This window comes from Cervus canadensis, chromosome 2 (genome assembly GCF_019320065.1).
Source record: "Cervus canadensis isolate Bull #8, Minnesota chromosome 2, ASM1932006v1, whole genome shotgun sequence".
Classification (NCBI taxonomy): Eukaryota; Metazoa; Chordata; class Mammalia; order Artiodactyla; family Cervidae; genus Cervus; species Cervus canadensis.
This window is the reverse complement of record NC_057387.1, coordinates 106629365-106646385: the sequence shown is the minus strand read 5'-3', so window position 1 is coordinate 106646385 and position 17021 is coordinate 106629365. Positions and strand designations below refer to the sequence as shown.

Genomic DNA, 17021 nt, shown 5'->3' with positions numbered 1-17021 from the left:
CAACATAGCTATTATGATCACCATTTTATAGCTGGAGAAATGGGTTCCAAGAGATAATACCTAACCAAGTTCACAAATCAAGCAAAAGATTGAGCTAGGATCTGGATAATGGGGCCCGGGATCATTAGAGAAAAAGAAAAGGTCAAAAAGAGAATAACGGAGTAGGAGAAAGTGAAGTGCTTGAGAACCTGGAATACTTCTCCTGCTGCTGCTACGATTGGAATATTACAGAATGTTTGCAAGGTGCCAGGCCCCAGATCTGGGCTTTCATGCCTGGATTCATCAAGTACATTTCTGTGCTGTAGGAATTATTCTACCATCATTTTGTAGATGCAGAAATAGAGTTTTGGAGAGGCATTACACGCTATTGACTTGGGGGATTTTGCAGAAACAAACACCTGTGGCTGGTGATTTGCTATGTAAATGCTGGGAAGGATTGAGGGCAGGAGGAGAATGGGGTGACAAAGGATGAGATGGTTGGATGGCATCATCGATTCAGTGGACATGAGTTTGAGCAAACTCTGGGAGATAGTGAAGGACAGGCAAGATTGGCGTGCTGCAGTTCATGGGGTCGCAAACGGTTGGAAATGACTGAGCAACAGAAGAACAACAACAATAACAAGTGAATATTGAAATACTCCAGTCAATAACACTTGGGTAACAAAAGACACATTAATATGTCTCTGGTCAGTAAGTTCTTAGGGAGTAAACATGAGCCCTGTACCCAGTTGATCTGATGTCAATGCTCTTGCCTGGGCAGGGACCAAGGCCTGTGTCAGTAAGCAGATTTTTATGTGAACACAGCCATGCCCATTCCTGTCTGTTCCATCTTTGGCTGCTTCTGTGCTACAGGGGCATCAGTACATGGAGTAACTGTGATATAGACTGCATGGCTCACAAACCTGAACTATTTACTGTCTGGTCCATCAAGGAAAAAATCTGCTGACCTTGGCTTGACCCCCATACCCTTTAGCTTGCTTTCATTAATCCAAAAGTGGAATGAGAACAAAAGGATGGGCTAGCTGGAGGGATGAGAAAATGTGATCAAAGGTGTCGTTCTGCAGTGACTATATCGGAGGAGAGTCTGACAGGGAATGGACCCACATCTATGGGTGGCTGAATCACTTTGCTGGGCGCCTGATGTTAACACAACACTGTAAATCAACTGTACTCCAATATAAAATAAAAATTAGATGAAAAACAGTGTCAGAAAGTACCCAGTTTATGACAGGGTGCCAGAGGATGGCCAAGGAGTGGCCTTGGGACAGAGATCCAGGCACTGCGACCCCAGGACTTGGGTGGGCCCTGCATTTATCCGGGAGGGTGGGAGGCTTTGGGGTAGAGAGGGAGACTGGGCCTCACATCAGAACCCTCAGCAAATGCAGGGGCGTGGCCTTGAAGGTGCCAACTGATCGTTTGGGTTGAAGTTATGAGACTGAAGATTTAGACTTGACCCTGGTAGAAAAGGGAGCAAATGGGATTCGTGATGTCAAAACAGAAACGAGGTGCAGGCAGAAAGCGCGGCCCCTTTTCTCCCAGGCCTGGGGCAGCTGAGTGTGAGGGCCCACCCCGAGGGCCACAGAAAGGCAGGGGCTCTGCAGGTGGCAGCAGGCTCCCCGTGACCCCACCCAACCTTCTCCTTGCCACACTACGCCTCCCCCATCCCTGGTCAGGTGTGGTTGGCCCTGCCCACGTCATCTCTGCTCGCCCCGGGCCCTTACCTGTGTAGTCAATGACAAAGCCGGTGTTGCTCACTGAAGCATCGCTGCGGAAGGCAAGGAAGAGACTGTTGCTGCTGCTCTCGATGCGGCCGGGGAGCTGGGAGCCGTAGAAGCTTCCTATGAGGGGGCTGAGAGAGTCCCGTCCATCGTAGATATGGAGGAAGTCATAGCCAGGCTCCAAGTTAAAGCTGGGGAACAAAAACATCCAGAGCCCACCCTGCTGAGGTCACATAAAGGCTGGTACCCAGCCTTGGGCTCAACCAAAGGGTGGGGCCTTCCACACAACAAGCCCTGCAGCACCCCCTGCCTCTGCGCCCCCCACCCCGGCACCCAATCCCCGAGACCTGCTAGTGGGGACTGAAGGATGAAGCCCCCCCATCGCCCTGCTCCCTGACCTCCCAGTGAGAGAGACGATGGACAAGGCAGGCTTGGACAGAGCCGCCAGATTCTAGCATCAGGGGCCAGAAAGCTGGAGCCAAAAGCCTAACACCCTTTTTTTTTTTAAAAGGTATTTTTAAAAGTTGAACTATATTTGACATGGCATATAAATTTGAGGGGCACAACATGCTGATTGACTACATTTATATATTGTTATATGATTTCCTTTGTAGCGATAATTAGCACCTCTGTCACATCATATAATTATCGTTTCTCTTTAGTGGTTGGAATAATTAAGATCCAGCCTATTAGCAAGTTTGATGATGATAACACAACGTTGTTGTCTATATTCACTATGCTGTGCACAGAAGGGAAAATCAGTTATCAGCTCTACACATCGAGTGGTCAGAACCCACAGAGTGCCCAGAAGCCGGGCCTCTTACCTGCCTCCACTATTCTTTACACTGTCCTAAGATGCACCCCCTTTTCTGAGGGGTGAGAGCCACCCAGGTAGCCAGTCACTGCAGGAAGGGGGTTCATTCTCATGAAGGACCCTTGCTTCATTCATTCCCCCCACCCCCCATTCCTGGCTCCCCCAGGGCTGTCTCTTTCTAAGCAATCCTCACCCTGGTCTAGGAAAAAACAACAACCCATTTTACAAACCTTCTTAGCTTAGCAAATTGAACCTTAGAGTTCTTGAGTGTCACTTATCCTACTGAAGTGGCTTGAGTGAAAATGAGGGGAAATACCTAGGACCTGCAAGAAGGTGGAGCCACTGGAACCCTCACCTCCTGCTGGCGGGGGGTGGGAATTGGTTCAACCACTAGGGGACACGGTCCTGCAATATCTGCTAGACCTGAACCTATGCCTGCCCTACAATGCAGCACTTCCACTCTTAGGTATACACCCAACAAAGGCGACTGGTGCCAACGAAGGATGCCAAGATGGAAACTGTGAGGCGAGCAGAAGTAACGCCATGGCAGGCAGCTTAGATTAGGAGTAGGCCTTCCTACTTCTGGGTGGTAAGATTATCAGGCCACCTGGATCAGCTTTCGCTTAATACTGACCGCTGTTTGCCAATTAGGAACGGGGCGGAAACCCCCGGGAAAGTCCCCCGCGCGCGAAAAGTTTTGAGTGTGTTTGACCAATGAAATTGCTTTGCAAACTTGTAACCAATCCGCTTGAACCAACTACCAATGGCGTGTGCTCACCCTATAAATTTGTGTAACAGCTTGGGCTCGGGGCTCTCTGACCCCACACCACTGCATTAGATGCGGCAGGAGCCCTGACTCGAGTCAGCAATAAACTTCCCTTTTTGCGAGTTGCATTGTCTTGGAGGCCCTCTCTCTTCCCGCTCGGGGATTCAGACATCGGGCATAACAGAAACCACAGAAGTAAATGGGTTTGCAGAGAACAGTGGTCTGATGCCAACTTGCTCACAGCCCAGCTATGCGTTGGGATATTTAGATCCTCCACTTGGCTGGACTGAGAACCAAATGGAGCTTCTACCCTTTAACTAAGACATGGCAGAGAGAGGAGGCCATCTATCATTTACTATCTAGGACAAAGGTGGGGCTAGAGCTGGCAGAGCGAAAGGACGGGGGTCTGGGAGGACTAGACATGGAGTCACATGTGCACTGGTCCCCCTACACAGCACCCTCTCACACTGTTTTTCAGTTGCAGGGTCACCCCACCATGGCTGGGTGGTGTGGCCTTCTTGCCCCCATAGTTCAGTGGCTCCACCTGCTCTTTCAAAGGTCACCAAGGAAGGGTTTGGGAGTGAGTCAGTTTGGATTCATTTCCAAAAGTGCTCCATCTGCCCCTGTCTCTCTGCAACCATGGGGTTTTAACTGAGCACCCCCAGTATGCTGGCCACCGTGAAAGGTGCCCAGGATGCAGAGATGTCAAACACCATCCCTTCTTCAAGACGGTTCTGGATTTGAAGGAAGTGACGGACGTGAAGACAACACAGTCTAGAGTCTGTGCAGGCTAGTGGGAACACGGCACCTAGTTCATCAGGGAGGATGGGAGTGAAGTTTGTCTTGGGGCAGTAGAAGACCCTCAGTGACCAGACAAGGAGGAGAAAAGAAGTCACAGTGAGGGGATGAGCAGAAGCAAAGTCACAAAGTATGAAGTAGTCTTGGCAACTGTAAGTAGTTCAGTTAGGTCAGGGAACTGAGGGGAGAGGCAGGCCGGGGCCAGATGGTTTGGAACGAAACTCAAAAGACTGGACCAAAAATAAAAACCCCAAACAAACAACTCCCCCCACCCCCAAATTTAAACCCCAAACAATATCTCCATCTTATAGAGAAGAGGGAGACTTTGAAGTATTCAAAAATTAGGGATATATCTATTTCTTTCTTTGTTTTTAAACCAAGGTATAATTAATACACGCTGAAATGATCAGCTCTTAAGGGATACCACTCCTTCAGTTTTGACACATGTCTATCGAGACCCACAGTTTCCACCATCCCCTTAAGTTCCCAGGGCGGGGGGCCCTTCTCAATCAATCTTCCCCACCCCCAGAGGATAGCACTGAACTGACATTTTATCACTGCAGATTGGTTCTGCTGATTCTAAAATTTCATTTAAGTGGAATCATACATTATGTACTCATGTGTGTCTGTCTGCTGTCGCTCAGTGTGATATTTTTGAGACTCATCCACGTTGCTGCGTGTGTCAGTAGTTCATTTCCTTTTATTGCTGAGTAGTATATTATTGTGTGTTAAAATGGTAAATGAGGCGCATATTTCAGCGTTTTCCAACTACAGCATCACTCTGACACCAAGCTAAAGGTGAGATTGGCACAGAAGACAGGATGGAGCAGAGGAACCAGTTAGGAGCCTGTGGCAGTAATCTAGACAGGGTGCAAAAAGGGCATCAACCAAGACAGTTGCTGGGAGGATGGAGAAGAGGGGAAAAACTAAGGTTAACACAGCTGAGGCTCTATGCCTTGGCCAATAACAGAAAAAGCAATGAAAGATGGACAGTGGGGTTGCCCCCAGTTTTCAGAATAGAGATCGTCGAGGGGGAGAAGCAAGAGGCTTAGGTTTGTATGTGTTGTAATCACGAAGGCTGCAGGTATCAGACAGAGACCGTCCAATAGTTGGCTATGGAGTCTGTAGCCCACAAGAGAGTCTGCATGGGTGGCAGACTGGAGTCTCGAGTTTACCAGTGGTGAGTGAAGCGTCAGAGTGGATGAGCTTGTCCAGGCAGACAGAGGGGCCTGTGACAGAGCCTGGCAGAGGGCGAGGGCCATGAAAAAGAATCCACAAACTCCCAGAAGAAGCTGAAGAGCCAGAGGGGGGAAGTCCACAAAGCCAAGGGGAAAAGCAGGAGAAGGATGCAGGGAGTGATAAAGAGATGAGGTTGGACAAAGGGTGGAAAGTGCAGTTTGGTTTGGCAGCCGGGAATGCAGAGGAGTTGCCAGTGGAACCATGGAGTCAGAAACCGGATGTCAGTGATTTGAGAGTGAACAAGAGGCGAGGAAAGGAGAGGAAAGCAGAGACAATTCTTGTGAAGAGTTTGCTTCTAAAAGAAATCAAGGAGATAGTGTTGGAGCTTGGCAGGGGAGTGGCTAGGAGATTCCTGGGCTGTTCCTAAACTGGAGAGGGTGGTAGGAGAAGTTGGTGAGAGTAGCGGGGGAGAATTCAGAAGAGCAGGGGAAAACGACCCTGAATTTCTGAATCTTGGCATCTTCAGAGGTTAAAAAAAAAAAAAAAGAGAGAGAGACAAACCAAGAATAATAGCTACTTTATAAATTATCATAAGGATTAAATAGGGCTTCCCAGCTGGCTCAGTGGTAAAGAATCTGCCTGTAATGCAGGAGACGTGAATTCGATCCCTGGGTTGGGAAGATCCCCTGGAGGAGGATACAGTGATCCACTCTAGTATTCTTGCCTGGGAAATCCCATGGACAGAGGAGCCTGGTGGACTGCAGTCCTAAGGGTTGCAAAGAGTCGGACACGACTGAGAGCCTGAATACAAGGATCACATACGAGGATACTAGGTATGAAGCCACAGAGCACAGTGCCCGGCACACAGGAGATGTTCAAGGATTGCTGGTTTCTCTCCTTTTCTGGACTCCTTCACCTCCCCTGGAACGAAGTCCTGTTCACAGAGGCCCTATGTATGCTCACCGGGACCCGGGTCTGCACCCCTACCTGCTCTGAGCCCTCCACCTCCCACCCGGGGGAAAGGTACGTACATGTTAAATACCAGGGCGATGACATAGTCTGGCGAGACGGTCACCTTCCAGTCACACTCCTTGCCTGGCGGGTAGGGTTCTGGGTAGTTTGGTGACAGGATGACTCCTGATGGTCCCGTCAGGTCTCCCCCACAGGGAGCTGAGGAGAGAGGAAGACAAGGGTGAGACTGTCCCCAGCACCTGGTCACCTTCCCACCAGCATTGGTAGAGAAGGGATTGAGTCCGATCGACCTAAATTAGAACTTGTTTCCAGGGGCTCAGGGGAAGGGTGGCATGCCATGGGGGTGAGGTCTCACGTTAAAGTGATGGAGCTGTTTGGAACTGGAGAGAGAGGGGCTTGCCCAACATTGTCAATGCACTAAATGCCACGAAAATGTTCTTTTTTAATGGTTAATTTTATGTTATAGGGGTTTCACCTCGCTAAGCTATTGAACAACAAAATCAAAACATCTGGCTCTGCCACTTCCTGGCTGTGTGACCTTAGGGAGTTTATCTAACCTCTCTAGACCTCAGTGTCCGTTCTCTTGTGCAGAGGTAACACCTCTTTCATGGAGCGGTTGTAGATTTGGGAGATGTCTGTGAAAGCACGTGGCGTACTGGACCTCGTCCATGTATGAAGCCATTACTAGGCTTTCAGACATGTGAAATACTCGGACTCCTTTCAAAGCATCAGATCCCGCTTCTGGTTGAGCTTTATGGGTTATTTACCACTAATCCCAGTGCACTTGATGTCAGGAGGAGCAGAAAACAATCACGTGTGTCTGCCGAGCGTGCCTGGCCTCCTATGCTGCCACTGCTCTTGGCACCTGCGTGGGGCTGCAGACACCTAGACACCTTCCAATTTCCTCAAAGGCCTCTTTCCAAGATAGCATGTGTTCCTCCGTTGTATGGAAATATTACAAATCCCCAATTAGTCCACGGTGGTTGCCCTCCCCTGAGAAGACAGGCCTTTCCAGCAGGTGGCGGGTGGGAAGGTGGCCAGGAATATAGCAAGCTGCTCATCCAGAGCCCTTGGGGGGTATGTGCCAGCTTCTGAATCTGGTTCTTCCCCAGGGGGCTGGGTTATTGGACTGTAGTAAGAGGGTCTGATAAAGTGAAGGTTGGGAGGTTGTACGGGAATGTTAACAGGAAAAGATGGCTGAGACTACAGACATGGCCTGATCTGAAAACCTCAGGGTACACTGAAGGTTGGCGGTAGAGTGGGCAAGCAGTGAGCCCGCAGAAGGGCCAGGACTGGACGTGGAGGAGGGAGCTGAGGGTGCATCCAGGATTGGACTTCAGAGCAGCTGTTTGCTTGTCCCAGAACCAAGCTTTGCTGTCTCAGTGTAGCTTTTACTACGGGTGAGCCTAAAGGACTGGATCAATCCTCAACAGGGTCTCTTTGAAAAATGGTAGGTCTTCAGATGAGGCTGTAAGAGCCATAATGTGGCTGAACATAAAACCTGAGGGGTCATGGGTCATGTGGGTTTTTTCTTGTGGGAAATATTTCTCAAGTCCCAACTTGAGTACCAGACACACTCCAGTGGACACCTATTAAAAGTCACATATGACATACAGCATTTTAGATCCATATCTCATTTCTATCTCATAACAACTCGGTAAGCTATGGACTAACCTTCCAGACACAGAAAAGAGGAAACTGAGGCTCAGAGAGGTTAAGGAACTTGCCCAGAGCCACTCTGAGACTCAGACCCACATGTGTCTGGCCCCCAAGCCCATCACTTCCCCCCTGCTTCTGTGCTACCTTGGAGCCGCTGGCGACAGTGGGGATGGGCGGGCGGTCCCTCCCCGCAGGCCGGCGGGGGCGGGGTACCCAGGAGTAGAGCTTCTGGGAGTGAGGATGGTCCCTTGAGTTGAGTCTGTCTTGTACCTCACTCACTTCTCCACCGACCCTTCTCGAGACAAGATGGTTCGGTGGATGGGACAGACTGGAGGCCTGTCTGGTTAGGGTGAAACCTTGAAGTTAACAAAGTAAGACCACACTGTCCTGTCCACTGTGTGTGGCCCTGCCCAGGCCGGCCTAGAAAACACAGTGGTACAGCCAAGAAGAGCAGAAAACCCTGCTCAGGGCAGGGGCCCCAGCTCCGGGGGCATCTTCCCCTGCTCCCTCCGTTTAGTCAAGGGCGACCAGGCTCCACCTTCCTTCACAGCCCAGGGGTTCCTTCCCTTAACTTTGCACAGATGGGGTGAATCTTCATGTTTCAAAACTGCTCCTGCTATTTTTCCACCAACCCCCCAAATGCTCTCAGTCTGTCTGGGCTCGAGGCCCCTGCTCTGGCCCAGCTCCCTGCGTGATGACCCCCCAGTATCAGGCGGTCAGGCATTTGCTTCCCACCCAGGACCCCGGCGTGGGCCTCGCTGCTCTTGGGCAGTTGTCCTCAAGGCTGTGGCTGGACTCCTGGGCTGCCGCACCCACAGGATGGTCGGGTCCTGCCGCTCGGGTGAAGCTGGTAGAGGGCCACAAAGTCCCCCTTTCCCTCCTAGGCCCAGGCGTTGGCCAGGAGGACAGCTGAGCTGTTGGAGACTAAATGAGGCCATGGCGACAAGCCAGCGGCACCCCATCCTGTCAAGTGGGTACTCAGTTAGGGCTGGGGTTGGGGTGCCAAGCTGGACCCAGGAGCCAGGTCTCCCTTCCAACCCTGGGCATGGCCTCCAGGCCTTACTCTGGCCCTGTCCACTCCCCACCATGAGTTAGAAACGGAAGACAGGCTCTGCCCTCAGATCCAGGCTTGACCTTACGAACCACCATGCCCAGGTGTGAGTTGTGGGGACAGGCACTGGTCATTCCAGGTGGCTAAAAAGTGGACCAGCTGTATCGAGGGGTGAGAGTTGTGGAAAAGACCATTGATCTTGACATTATACAGTCCTGGGTTCAAATTTCCACCTGGCCTCCTCCTAGTTGTGACTTTGGGCAAAGCTATCCCACCTCCCTGATCCCTGTTTTCTTATCTATAAAATAAAATTTAAGAAAAGAATAATGGCTCTAAAGGCCTCTAATACACACAGTGTTTACTATGAACCAGGCATGGCTCTAAGAGCTTGACGGCATTAGCTTATTCAATCCTCCAAACAACCCCAGGAGGTGGGTACTATTATCTTCCCTGTTTTACAGGGCAGGAAACTGAGGTATAGGGAGATGGTGTGATTTGTCTAAGGCCACACCGCCTGTCCTCATGAAGCTGACTCGAACCAGGCAGCTGGAATCCAGAACCCAAGCTCTAAACTCACTGCACAGTGATTTCACTTGAGAAAATGTAGCTACATCCACCCCAGTGCCTATGGTGGGGAGGGTGCTCACAAACGCTTGTTACCTTCCTTTGCTTCCTCCCTATAATGAAAGGGCATGAAGGCCAGCCAGACCCGTCCTGGCAGACGGCCAAGGGAGCTGGAAATGAGGAGGGGCTTGTCACTTCCAGAAGAGGCAGACGCTCATTTAGTTGCGAGGAACATTTCCCCACACCGAGTGCAGAAGAATGGGTAATGAAAGCCAAATTAACCTCTCTGCCCTGCCGGCTACACACGCACTGCTCTCGCCGGCTCAGCCTGGGGCTTCCCCCTGCTCCAGCCGGGGCGGCCTTGTGATAGGACCTGCTTTTCCATACGACAAACTGAAGGAATCCCAGCCTGAGACAAGGCTGAATTTGGACGGCGCCTCAGAGGTCATCTGACCCCCTGATCCCCCACCCCTCACTAGAATTCCCTCCACCAGATAGAAGTCTGGTTCAGGGAAGGGAAGGGAGTCCAAAAAATGTGAAAGAAGCCAACAAAGAAGGCAAGGCAGGAGAGAGGACAGACGGAGAGACGTGAATATTTCTTGAGGTCAGAGTTAGTGGTCTCACCCCACAACGCCACGAGGTAAGTACGTTTACCTTCACTTTACACATGAGGAGACCGAGCGTCAGAGAGTTGAAGCAATTTCCCCGCAGCCACTGAACTAGTAAACAGCAAAGCCCAGGACTCCCCCTGTGACCTGTCTTCCTCAATATCCTCTGCTCTCTTGGCGGGTCACAGCTGCAGTTGACAAGCGAGTGGGCTCTGAAACCCAGGCCTCGCCTTCCTGTCCGCGGCACTTGCACTGAGCTCCTACCACACACACCCACGTGAGTCCTCACTGCCCCCAAGGGTCAGCACTCAGCGCCAGGCCTCGGGGCCCAAAGAGCAAAGGCCAGTCCTCAGCTGCCGGGACAGCACCTCCCACTGAGCCTGCATGCAAAGAGGGGGCTGGGCGTCACCGGGGTGGGCATCTCAGGACATCCCCGGAAACCATCTCTGGGGTGGGAGTCAGGCGCATGAAAGGCGTCGCGTTCAGGCTGACGTGGGGGTGACTCTTGGTGCTGCCGTATCCTGGCTCTGTGATTTGAGACAAGATATTCAAAGTTCCCAAGTTTCAGATGCCTCTACTGTAAGATGACGGGATGGTGCTCATTACAGAGAGCTGCAGGGAAAGCTAAGTGAGGCTGCTGAGGAAAGGTCCAGCACGGACCCCAGGACTCCTGGTCTCTTCTGCCATCCATTGCTGACACAGTACAGAACTACACTCTGTATTTTGCCTGAGGGAAAGAGCCATGTGGACCTGAGCCCTGGAATGTCTGTTTCATTGATTTCTCTTTCTTTCCTGTCCTCCTCTCCTTTTAAGTTCCTTCCTCCTCCCAGCCTTCAGGAGCCAGAGAGCAGGACTGATGACTCAGGCCCCAACCTGCATGAGCTACGTGACCATGGACACATTGCAGACCCTCCACTTCTTCATCCGTCAAGCAGGGAAATCTAAGGACTAAGGACAGAGCTGGGGAACCAAAAGCCAGATTCATTTGCTTGTGAAGAAGAGCAAAGGTCTTCCTTTTACATCCAGGCCTGCGAGCGCCCTCCCAGCACTTCAGGTAATAGAAGGGTCATTTCAAAACCCGCGGACCCTGGTTACCCGAGGTGACCCATGGTCCTCCTCCCAGTCTATATGGACTGGGCCAGGAGAAAAGGGACAAACAGAAAACTTGGGGACTATTTTGAAGTGGAAAGAATCTGTAGTGTGTAGAGTGTGAGTAGGGCTTCCCACGTGGCATTAGTGGTAAAGAAGTAAGTGAAGTCGCTCAGTCATGTCCTACTCTTTGTGACCCCGTGGACTGTAGCCCACCAGGCTCCTCCGTCCATGGGATTCTCCAGGCAAGAACACTGGAGTGGGTTACCATTTCCTTCTCCAGGGGAATCTTCCCAACCCAGGGATCGAACCCAGGTCTCCCGCATTGGAGGCAGACGCTTTAACCTCTGAGCCACCAGGGAAGCCCAGCGGTAAAGAACCTGCCTGCAAATGCAGGAGACACAAGGTTTGATCCCTGGGTGGCTGAGATCCCCCGGAGGAGGGCACGGCAACCCACTCCAGTATTCTTGCCTGGAGAATCCCATGGGCAGAGGAGCCTGGCGGGCTGCAGTCCATAAGGTCACAAAGAGCAGGACACGACTGAAGTGACTTAGCACACGGAGCACATGGACAGACACAGAGTGTGAGGGTATGACTGTGTGTGTGTGTGTGTGTGTGTGTGTGTGTGAGTGTGTGCGTGTGTGTGTGTGTGAGTGTGTGTGTGTGTGTGTGTGTACATGTGCCGGCAAAGCAGAGTAAGCGTGGAGGTTCCTGCGACTTTCAGCTCTTCTGACTCTGCTGGACAGACTCCAAATGCAGCTGCCACTTAAGGGGCTGGGAGACCTGGAGAATACAAGTGCTGGGACCAGAGAGCGGGGGTCACATTGCAGTTGCTCTGTACCGATGCAGGTCGGCGGGCTGGGCTGCCAGAAGAATCTGTTCTCGATCTTCACACAGCTGATCTCCGCGCTTCCCTGCAGCGCGTAGCCGGGGTCACACTGGAACACCGTGGAGTCGCCGGCTTCCCAGCTGTTGCCACTCCGGCTGCCATTCTGGGGAACCCCGGGGTCATTGCAGGATGTTGCCGTGGACACTGGGATAAGAAAACAGAGGAGAAAGTGGGGTTGCCTAGGTGTCTGCCAGACAGTGAGGCTCCCGGCTCACCACGCTCACTGACGTCACCATCTCCATCACCAAGGTCTCTGCCGGAATCTCCATCACCTCCTGTCAGCATCAGCAGCTGCAGCAGCCGTGCCGTCACCTTTGTTTTCACGCCCGTTCCTGTCACCACCTCCACCCCTGCTCCTGACCGTCACCTGTTCTACCCGTACCATCAGCATCACGGTCATCCATCTACCATGAGATACTATACTACAGTTAAGCATGACTGCCCTGCTATGATAGTAGAACTGAGTTCAATTTGATTTAACGGCACAAGCCTTGTTACAGAGAGCTTTCCAATTCTGCAAAATATCGCTAACATGATCCATATGAGGGAGTGACAAGGTAATTAAGAATAAACTCCAATATGCAATCAGAAAGGTCTGCCAGGGAGTTTGGGAGTTGGCCTGCCTGCATGCTGAGTGGTGGCTGAGCAGATGCTGGAGTTACTAAGGTCAGATGAAGGTCATATTCTCCCTTGCATGGCAACCAACCCACAACTCATCAGACTGAAACAGAGACAAATCTGGTGTTGACAGCGAGTGGCATGGTGGAGTTCAAAATAAACATTACTAGCTGGGATGTTTTAAAAATTCAATAAACCTAGGAATTTGGGAAGATATTTGTAGCCTAATATCAGACAGTGTAATATAGAGAGGCCCGTTTATTCTAAAAGCAAACATCAAATAAATGATGGAAAGGAGGAACAAATGAATAAAAGCATGACTGAATAAATGGACAAAATGCAGGTGAGAAAACACGCCAAAGGAAAGGGTATGAGACGAAGTCCAGAGAAAGGGTTCTGGGGCAGCTGCATCAACCCCAGCTTCCTCCAGGGTCCCCGCCTGTGTCATGGTGCATAGATTGTGCTCGGCAGGCCCTGGAAATAGGAGACTCTGGGGGACACAGAATCAATACAGTCATTGACTTGGAGGGTCAATTTTTCTCAGAAATTCTGGGAAAATAACTTTTACACTAAAGCAAATGAATTTATTATGGAATAAAATGTAAAATTCACAGTAGTTATTTTTTAAAAAAAGATTCTAAAAATGTGGACCATTTTTTAAAGTCTTTATTGAATCTGTCACAATGCTGCTTCTGTTTTATGCTTTTCAGCCATGAGGCATGTGGGATTTTAGCTCCTGGATCAGGGGTCGAACCCACACCCCCTGTATTGGTAGGCAAAATCTGAACTAACCACTGGGCCTCCAGGGTAGTTCCCACGTTAGTTGTTAAGCAAACCAGGAGGCCTTAGAGAGATTTTATGCTTTCTACATCCTCTAGATCTCCTGGGGATATGTATCCACTCTCCTCTATTACTCGGTGCAAAAGCCCAGGGCAACTGCAGACACTGATATCACTAATTATAAGATTTAGGATTGCATGGACAGGTCCTGGAGTTGGAGTACCTAATTCCTTATACCAGGTAATGCCTAAGACAGTATAAAACAAACCAAGGCCCACAGCAAAATCTGGCTGCATGCCTGTCCTTGCAAACAAAGTGTTACTGAAACACAGGGGTGCTCACTTGTAAACAAGTTGTCTACGGCTGGTTTCATGCTCTGATGACAGAGTTGAGTTGTTATGACAGAGATCACGTGGTCCACAAAGCCTGAAATATTTACTACCTGGACTTATACAGAAAAAACTTGCCGACTCCTGGTTTATGGTACCTTAAAGTCTCCTCTTTTGAAAGCACATATTAAAACCTATCCTTTGCTTGGATCCAGCTTTAATCGTTAACACCCTCAATGATCTGCTATCGCTATGTTTCAGCCACAGTTGTAAAGTCTCCTTTCAGCACAGCCAGCTCAGGGCCGTCTCTCCCCCACATCCCTGCCCCCAGGGCCTTTGCACCTGCTGCCCCTGCTGCCTGGGAACACTCTTGCCACAGATCTTTCTATGCCGGCTCTGTCTTGTCATTCAGTTTTCAGCTCCAACATCCTCTCCTCAGACAGGCTTCTTTGATCACCTTCTTCTGGGCTTACCCTTTAACCCCTTTCCATCAAATTTGTCACATCACCGTGTTGTGTTCCCTTCATAGCACAACCTGTAATCATCTTGCTAGTTCACGTGTTTTCCTCTATATTGTAGATCACTTGTGCATTACTATGGGAACAGAGACCTTGGCTGTTTTGCTTTCAGCTGTATCTCCAGGGCCTAGAGTGGTACCCGGCACACAGTGGTGTTCAGTAAATATTTCTTGGGTGAATAAATAAATGAACAAACCGTCACCATCAGACACTTACTGAATTTATTTATAAAGTCAAACAAGAACCAATCTTCTCCCTTCCCAATTAAAAGCAGACTTAGCTTTCAACTCCAGCTTTACAGCATATACATGTAAATGATTCTCTGGGAGAAAAACAGCTCACTGTTCTGACCATACAGGGGAGGCAATGGAGTGCGATGATTAAGGGCCTAGGTTTGGGAATCAGACACAGGGATTTTGACCCAGGCTCTTCTACTTATTAACTCTATATGACCTTGAATGAGAAACCTCTCTGGGCCCCACAGCCCACATCTGCAGCATGGATTAATAATGATGCCTGTGCTTTATGGGTTTTGGGAAAATTATAAGAGATAATGTCGCAGAGAGTTTAGGGTGGTGCTGGCTCTATAGGTGGACGTGATTACGTGTGCCTCTCCTTCAGGGCTCCCTCTCACCTTTTCTTCATTCTCCCTTTAATGCTCCTGAATGTGAGCTGCTCAGCAAAGCCCCCAGGGAGAGATTGGATCCATGTGGTGCAGACAGGATGTTAGATGTTACACAGTCGTGTTTACTCAATAAAGCCAAGCCTGTACTAATCGTCCCTGGCATTTCTGTACAATCCCCTGTCAAACACACACGATAACGTTAACGTGGGGTTAGCCGTTCCCTCTTCCCTAGAGCAGTGCTGGTATTTGCTAAGTGATGACAGCAACAGGGAAGGTGACCTTTCCCAAACCTCGGGTATACCAGCACGCCAGGCCAGGTTGGCACGGCCTTCCTGGAGCCTAGACCAGGTAGTTCTCCCACTCCTCTCTTTGTGGACCTAAGTGGTACTCAGGGTGAATTGCCCAAGGAAATCCTGTGTTAAGAGAAAACCATCCATTTGTTCATGTCTTCATGTACCTAGTGGTCCACTGGGTAGTGAGTGGGCTCCTGCTTCAGGAGTCTGATGGGGACACAAGGCGGCCCCCACCCCTAAGAGCGTCCTGTGTGCTGGCAAGTAGGTGGCCAGGTCCCAGGCAAGGCTGAGGGCCTAGAATCGGCAATGTGCTGAAGAAACAGAAGTGCTGGTGGTAACGGTAGCGACAGCCGTCTATTCTGAGTGGGGAGCTTAGGAAGAAGTGGCATCTGAGATGAGCCTTGAAGGAGGAAGAGGGTGTCTCTGAGCTGAGCAGTGTGTGGGAAAGTAGCTGGAGCTGCTGGGTGAAGGCACGGCTCACGGGACCGCCCAGGGACTCTGGCCCACGTGGCAAGCCTGAAGACACACTGCAGGTCAGATATTGCAAATCTGTGGGGGAAATTCGCCAGTGCAATGATGGGCCTTTTATAAAACCGTACCCATCAGCTTCAACACAGAGAAAATACATATCTGGCTTAATTATTCCTAATTCTCCTTTCCCCAGTGAATGGACTGAGCTGTCTCTTTAGCATTCCACTCTCCTTACTGCTGGGAGAGCTTTCTATGGCGTATACCAGCAATCTCCAAAAGTTTGTTTCATGAAATGCTAATCTTTTGAGATAGCCTTGGAAAAAGTCACCCATGATAAAATATGTTTGAGAACTGTGACCTGCCCAACACTTTCCGAATTCATCTGCATTAGCAGAACAGATGTTCTCGGAGGCTCCAAATTACAGATAATCTCTTTAGGTCTGCCTCAACCTAAGCACCTTCCTGACATAATTTGATCAGGCAGATTTCCTTTTCCCGCACTACCAGTGAACTGCCCATGGACCTCATGGCGACAGATGTCGGGAAATGCTTATCTAAAATGACTCTTGCGGCCCCACAGTGAGACTCTAATCTTGGGTCAGTTCAGTGTTACTGGGTGATCACTAGGGGCCCTCTCCATGGCTAAGTGGGTGCCGGCTTTCCAGTAAGAAGACCCCCAGTGAATCCCACAAGGAGCTATTTCTCATGAGGCTGGCAGCCGGTGTGAATGTTAAGCGGGCAAGTTACTGAGTACATAAAAACATGGCCCTGGAGACCCTCATGTGTGCCAGCCTCCCACCCCACACTGCTAAATGCTGGTCTCCATGGAGAAGACAGATGCCCAAAACAGCTGGAAGTAGGCTCTGAAATGCTGTTACAGCCTTACTGGTGCTAGAGATATACCCAGATATACCTGATCTATCTACCAGGTGAGAAAGTGGAGGCAGAGCCACGGCCCAGGTGCCACACAGCCTTGCTCTGGCCATCACCATGGAAACCACCCCTCACACCCACCGTGGGGTAAGGAGATGGTAATGAGACAGCTGCTGTATATTAAACATAAGCGTAGACAGAGGCAGAGTCACCCGTGCAGGGAGATGAGTGATGCAAGAGGCAATTCAGAGGATATGAGATGATGCATCGCAGGAGAGGCAGGACCATCATAGATGCGCGTTTATATCAGGACTTGGATGTCTGAGCGCTGCCCGTTTTTGGTAGCTCTCTGTGATGCTCCCCCATACTTGGCCACCACAGTACATAAGTAATTGAATTTAGATTAC

The 17021-nt window shown here is 50.3% G+C and overlaps 1 protein-coding gene across 2 annotated transcripts in view; it reads right to left on the bottom strand.

The window, feature by feature from the left end:
- CSMD2 (CUB and Sushi multiple domains 2) overlaps nucleotides 1–17021 on the bottom strand; it is a 679919-nt gene that overhangs the window by 137982 nt on the left and 524916 nt on the right. For both annotated transcript variants that reach the window (XM_043461986.1, XM_043461987.1), the window contains exons 27-29: nucleotides 12060–12251; nucleotides 6307–6445; nucleotides 1722–1909 (exon numbers count right to left, since the gene is read on the bottom strand). In XM_043461986.1, the coding sequence (XP_043317921.1) occupies nucleotides 1722–1909; nucleotides 6307–6445; nucleotides 12060–12251 (519 nt within the window). The remainder of the gene's footprint in view (nucleotides 1–1721; nucleotides 1910–6306; nucleotides 6446–12059; nucleotides 12252–17021) is intronic.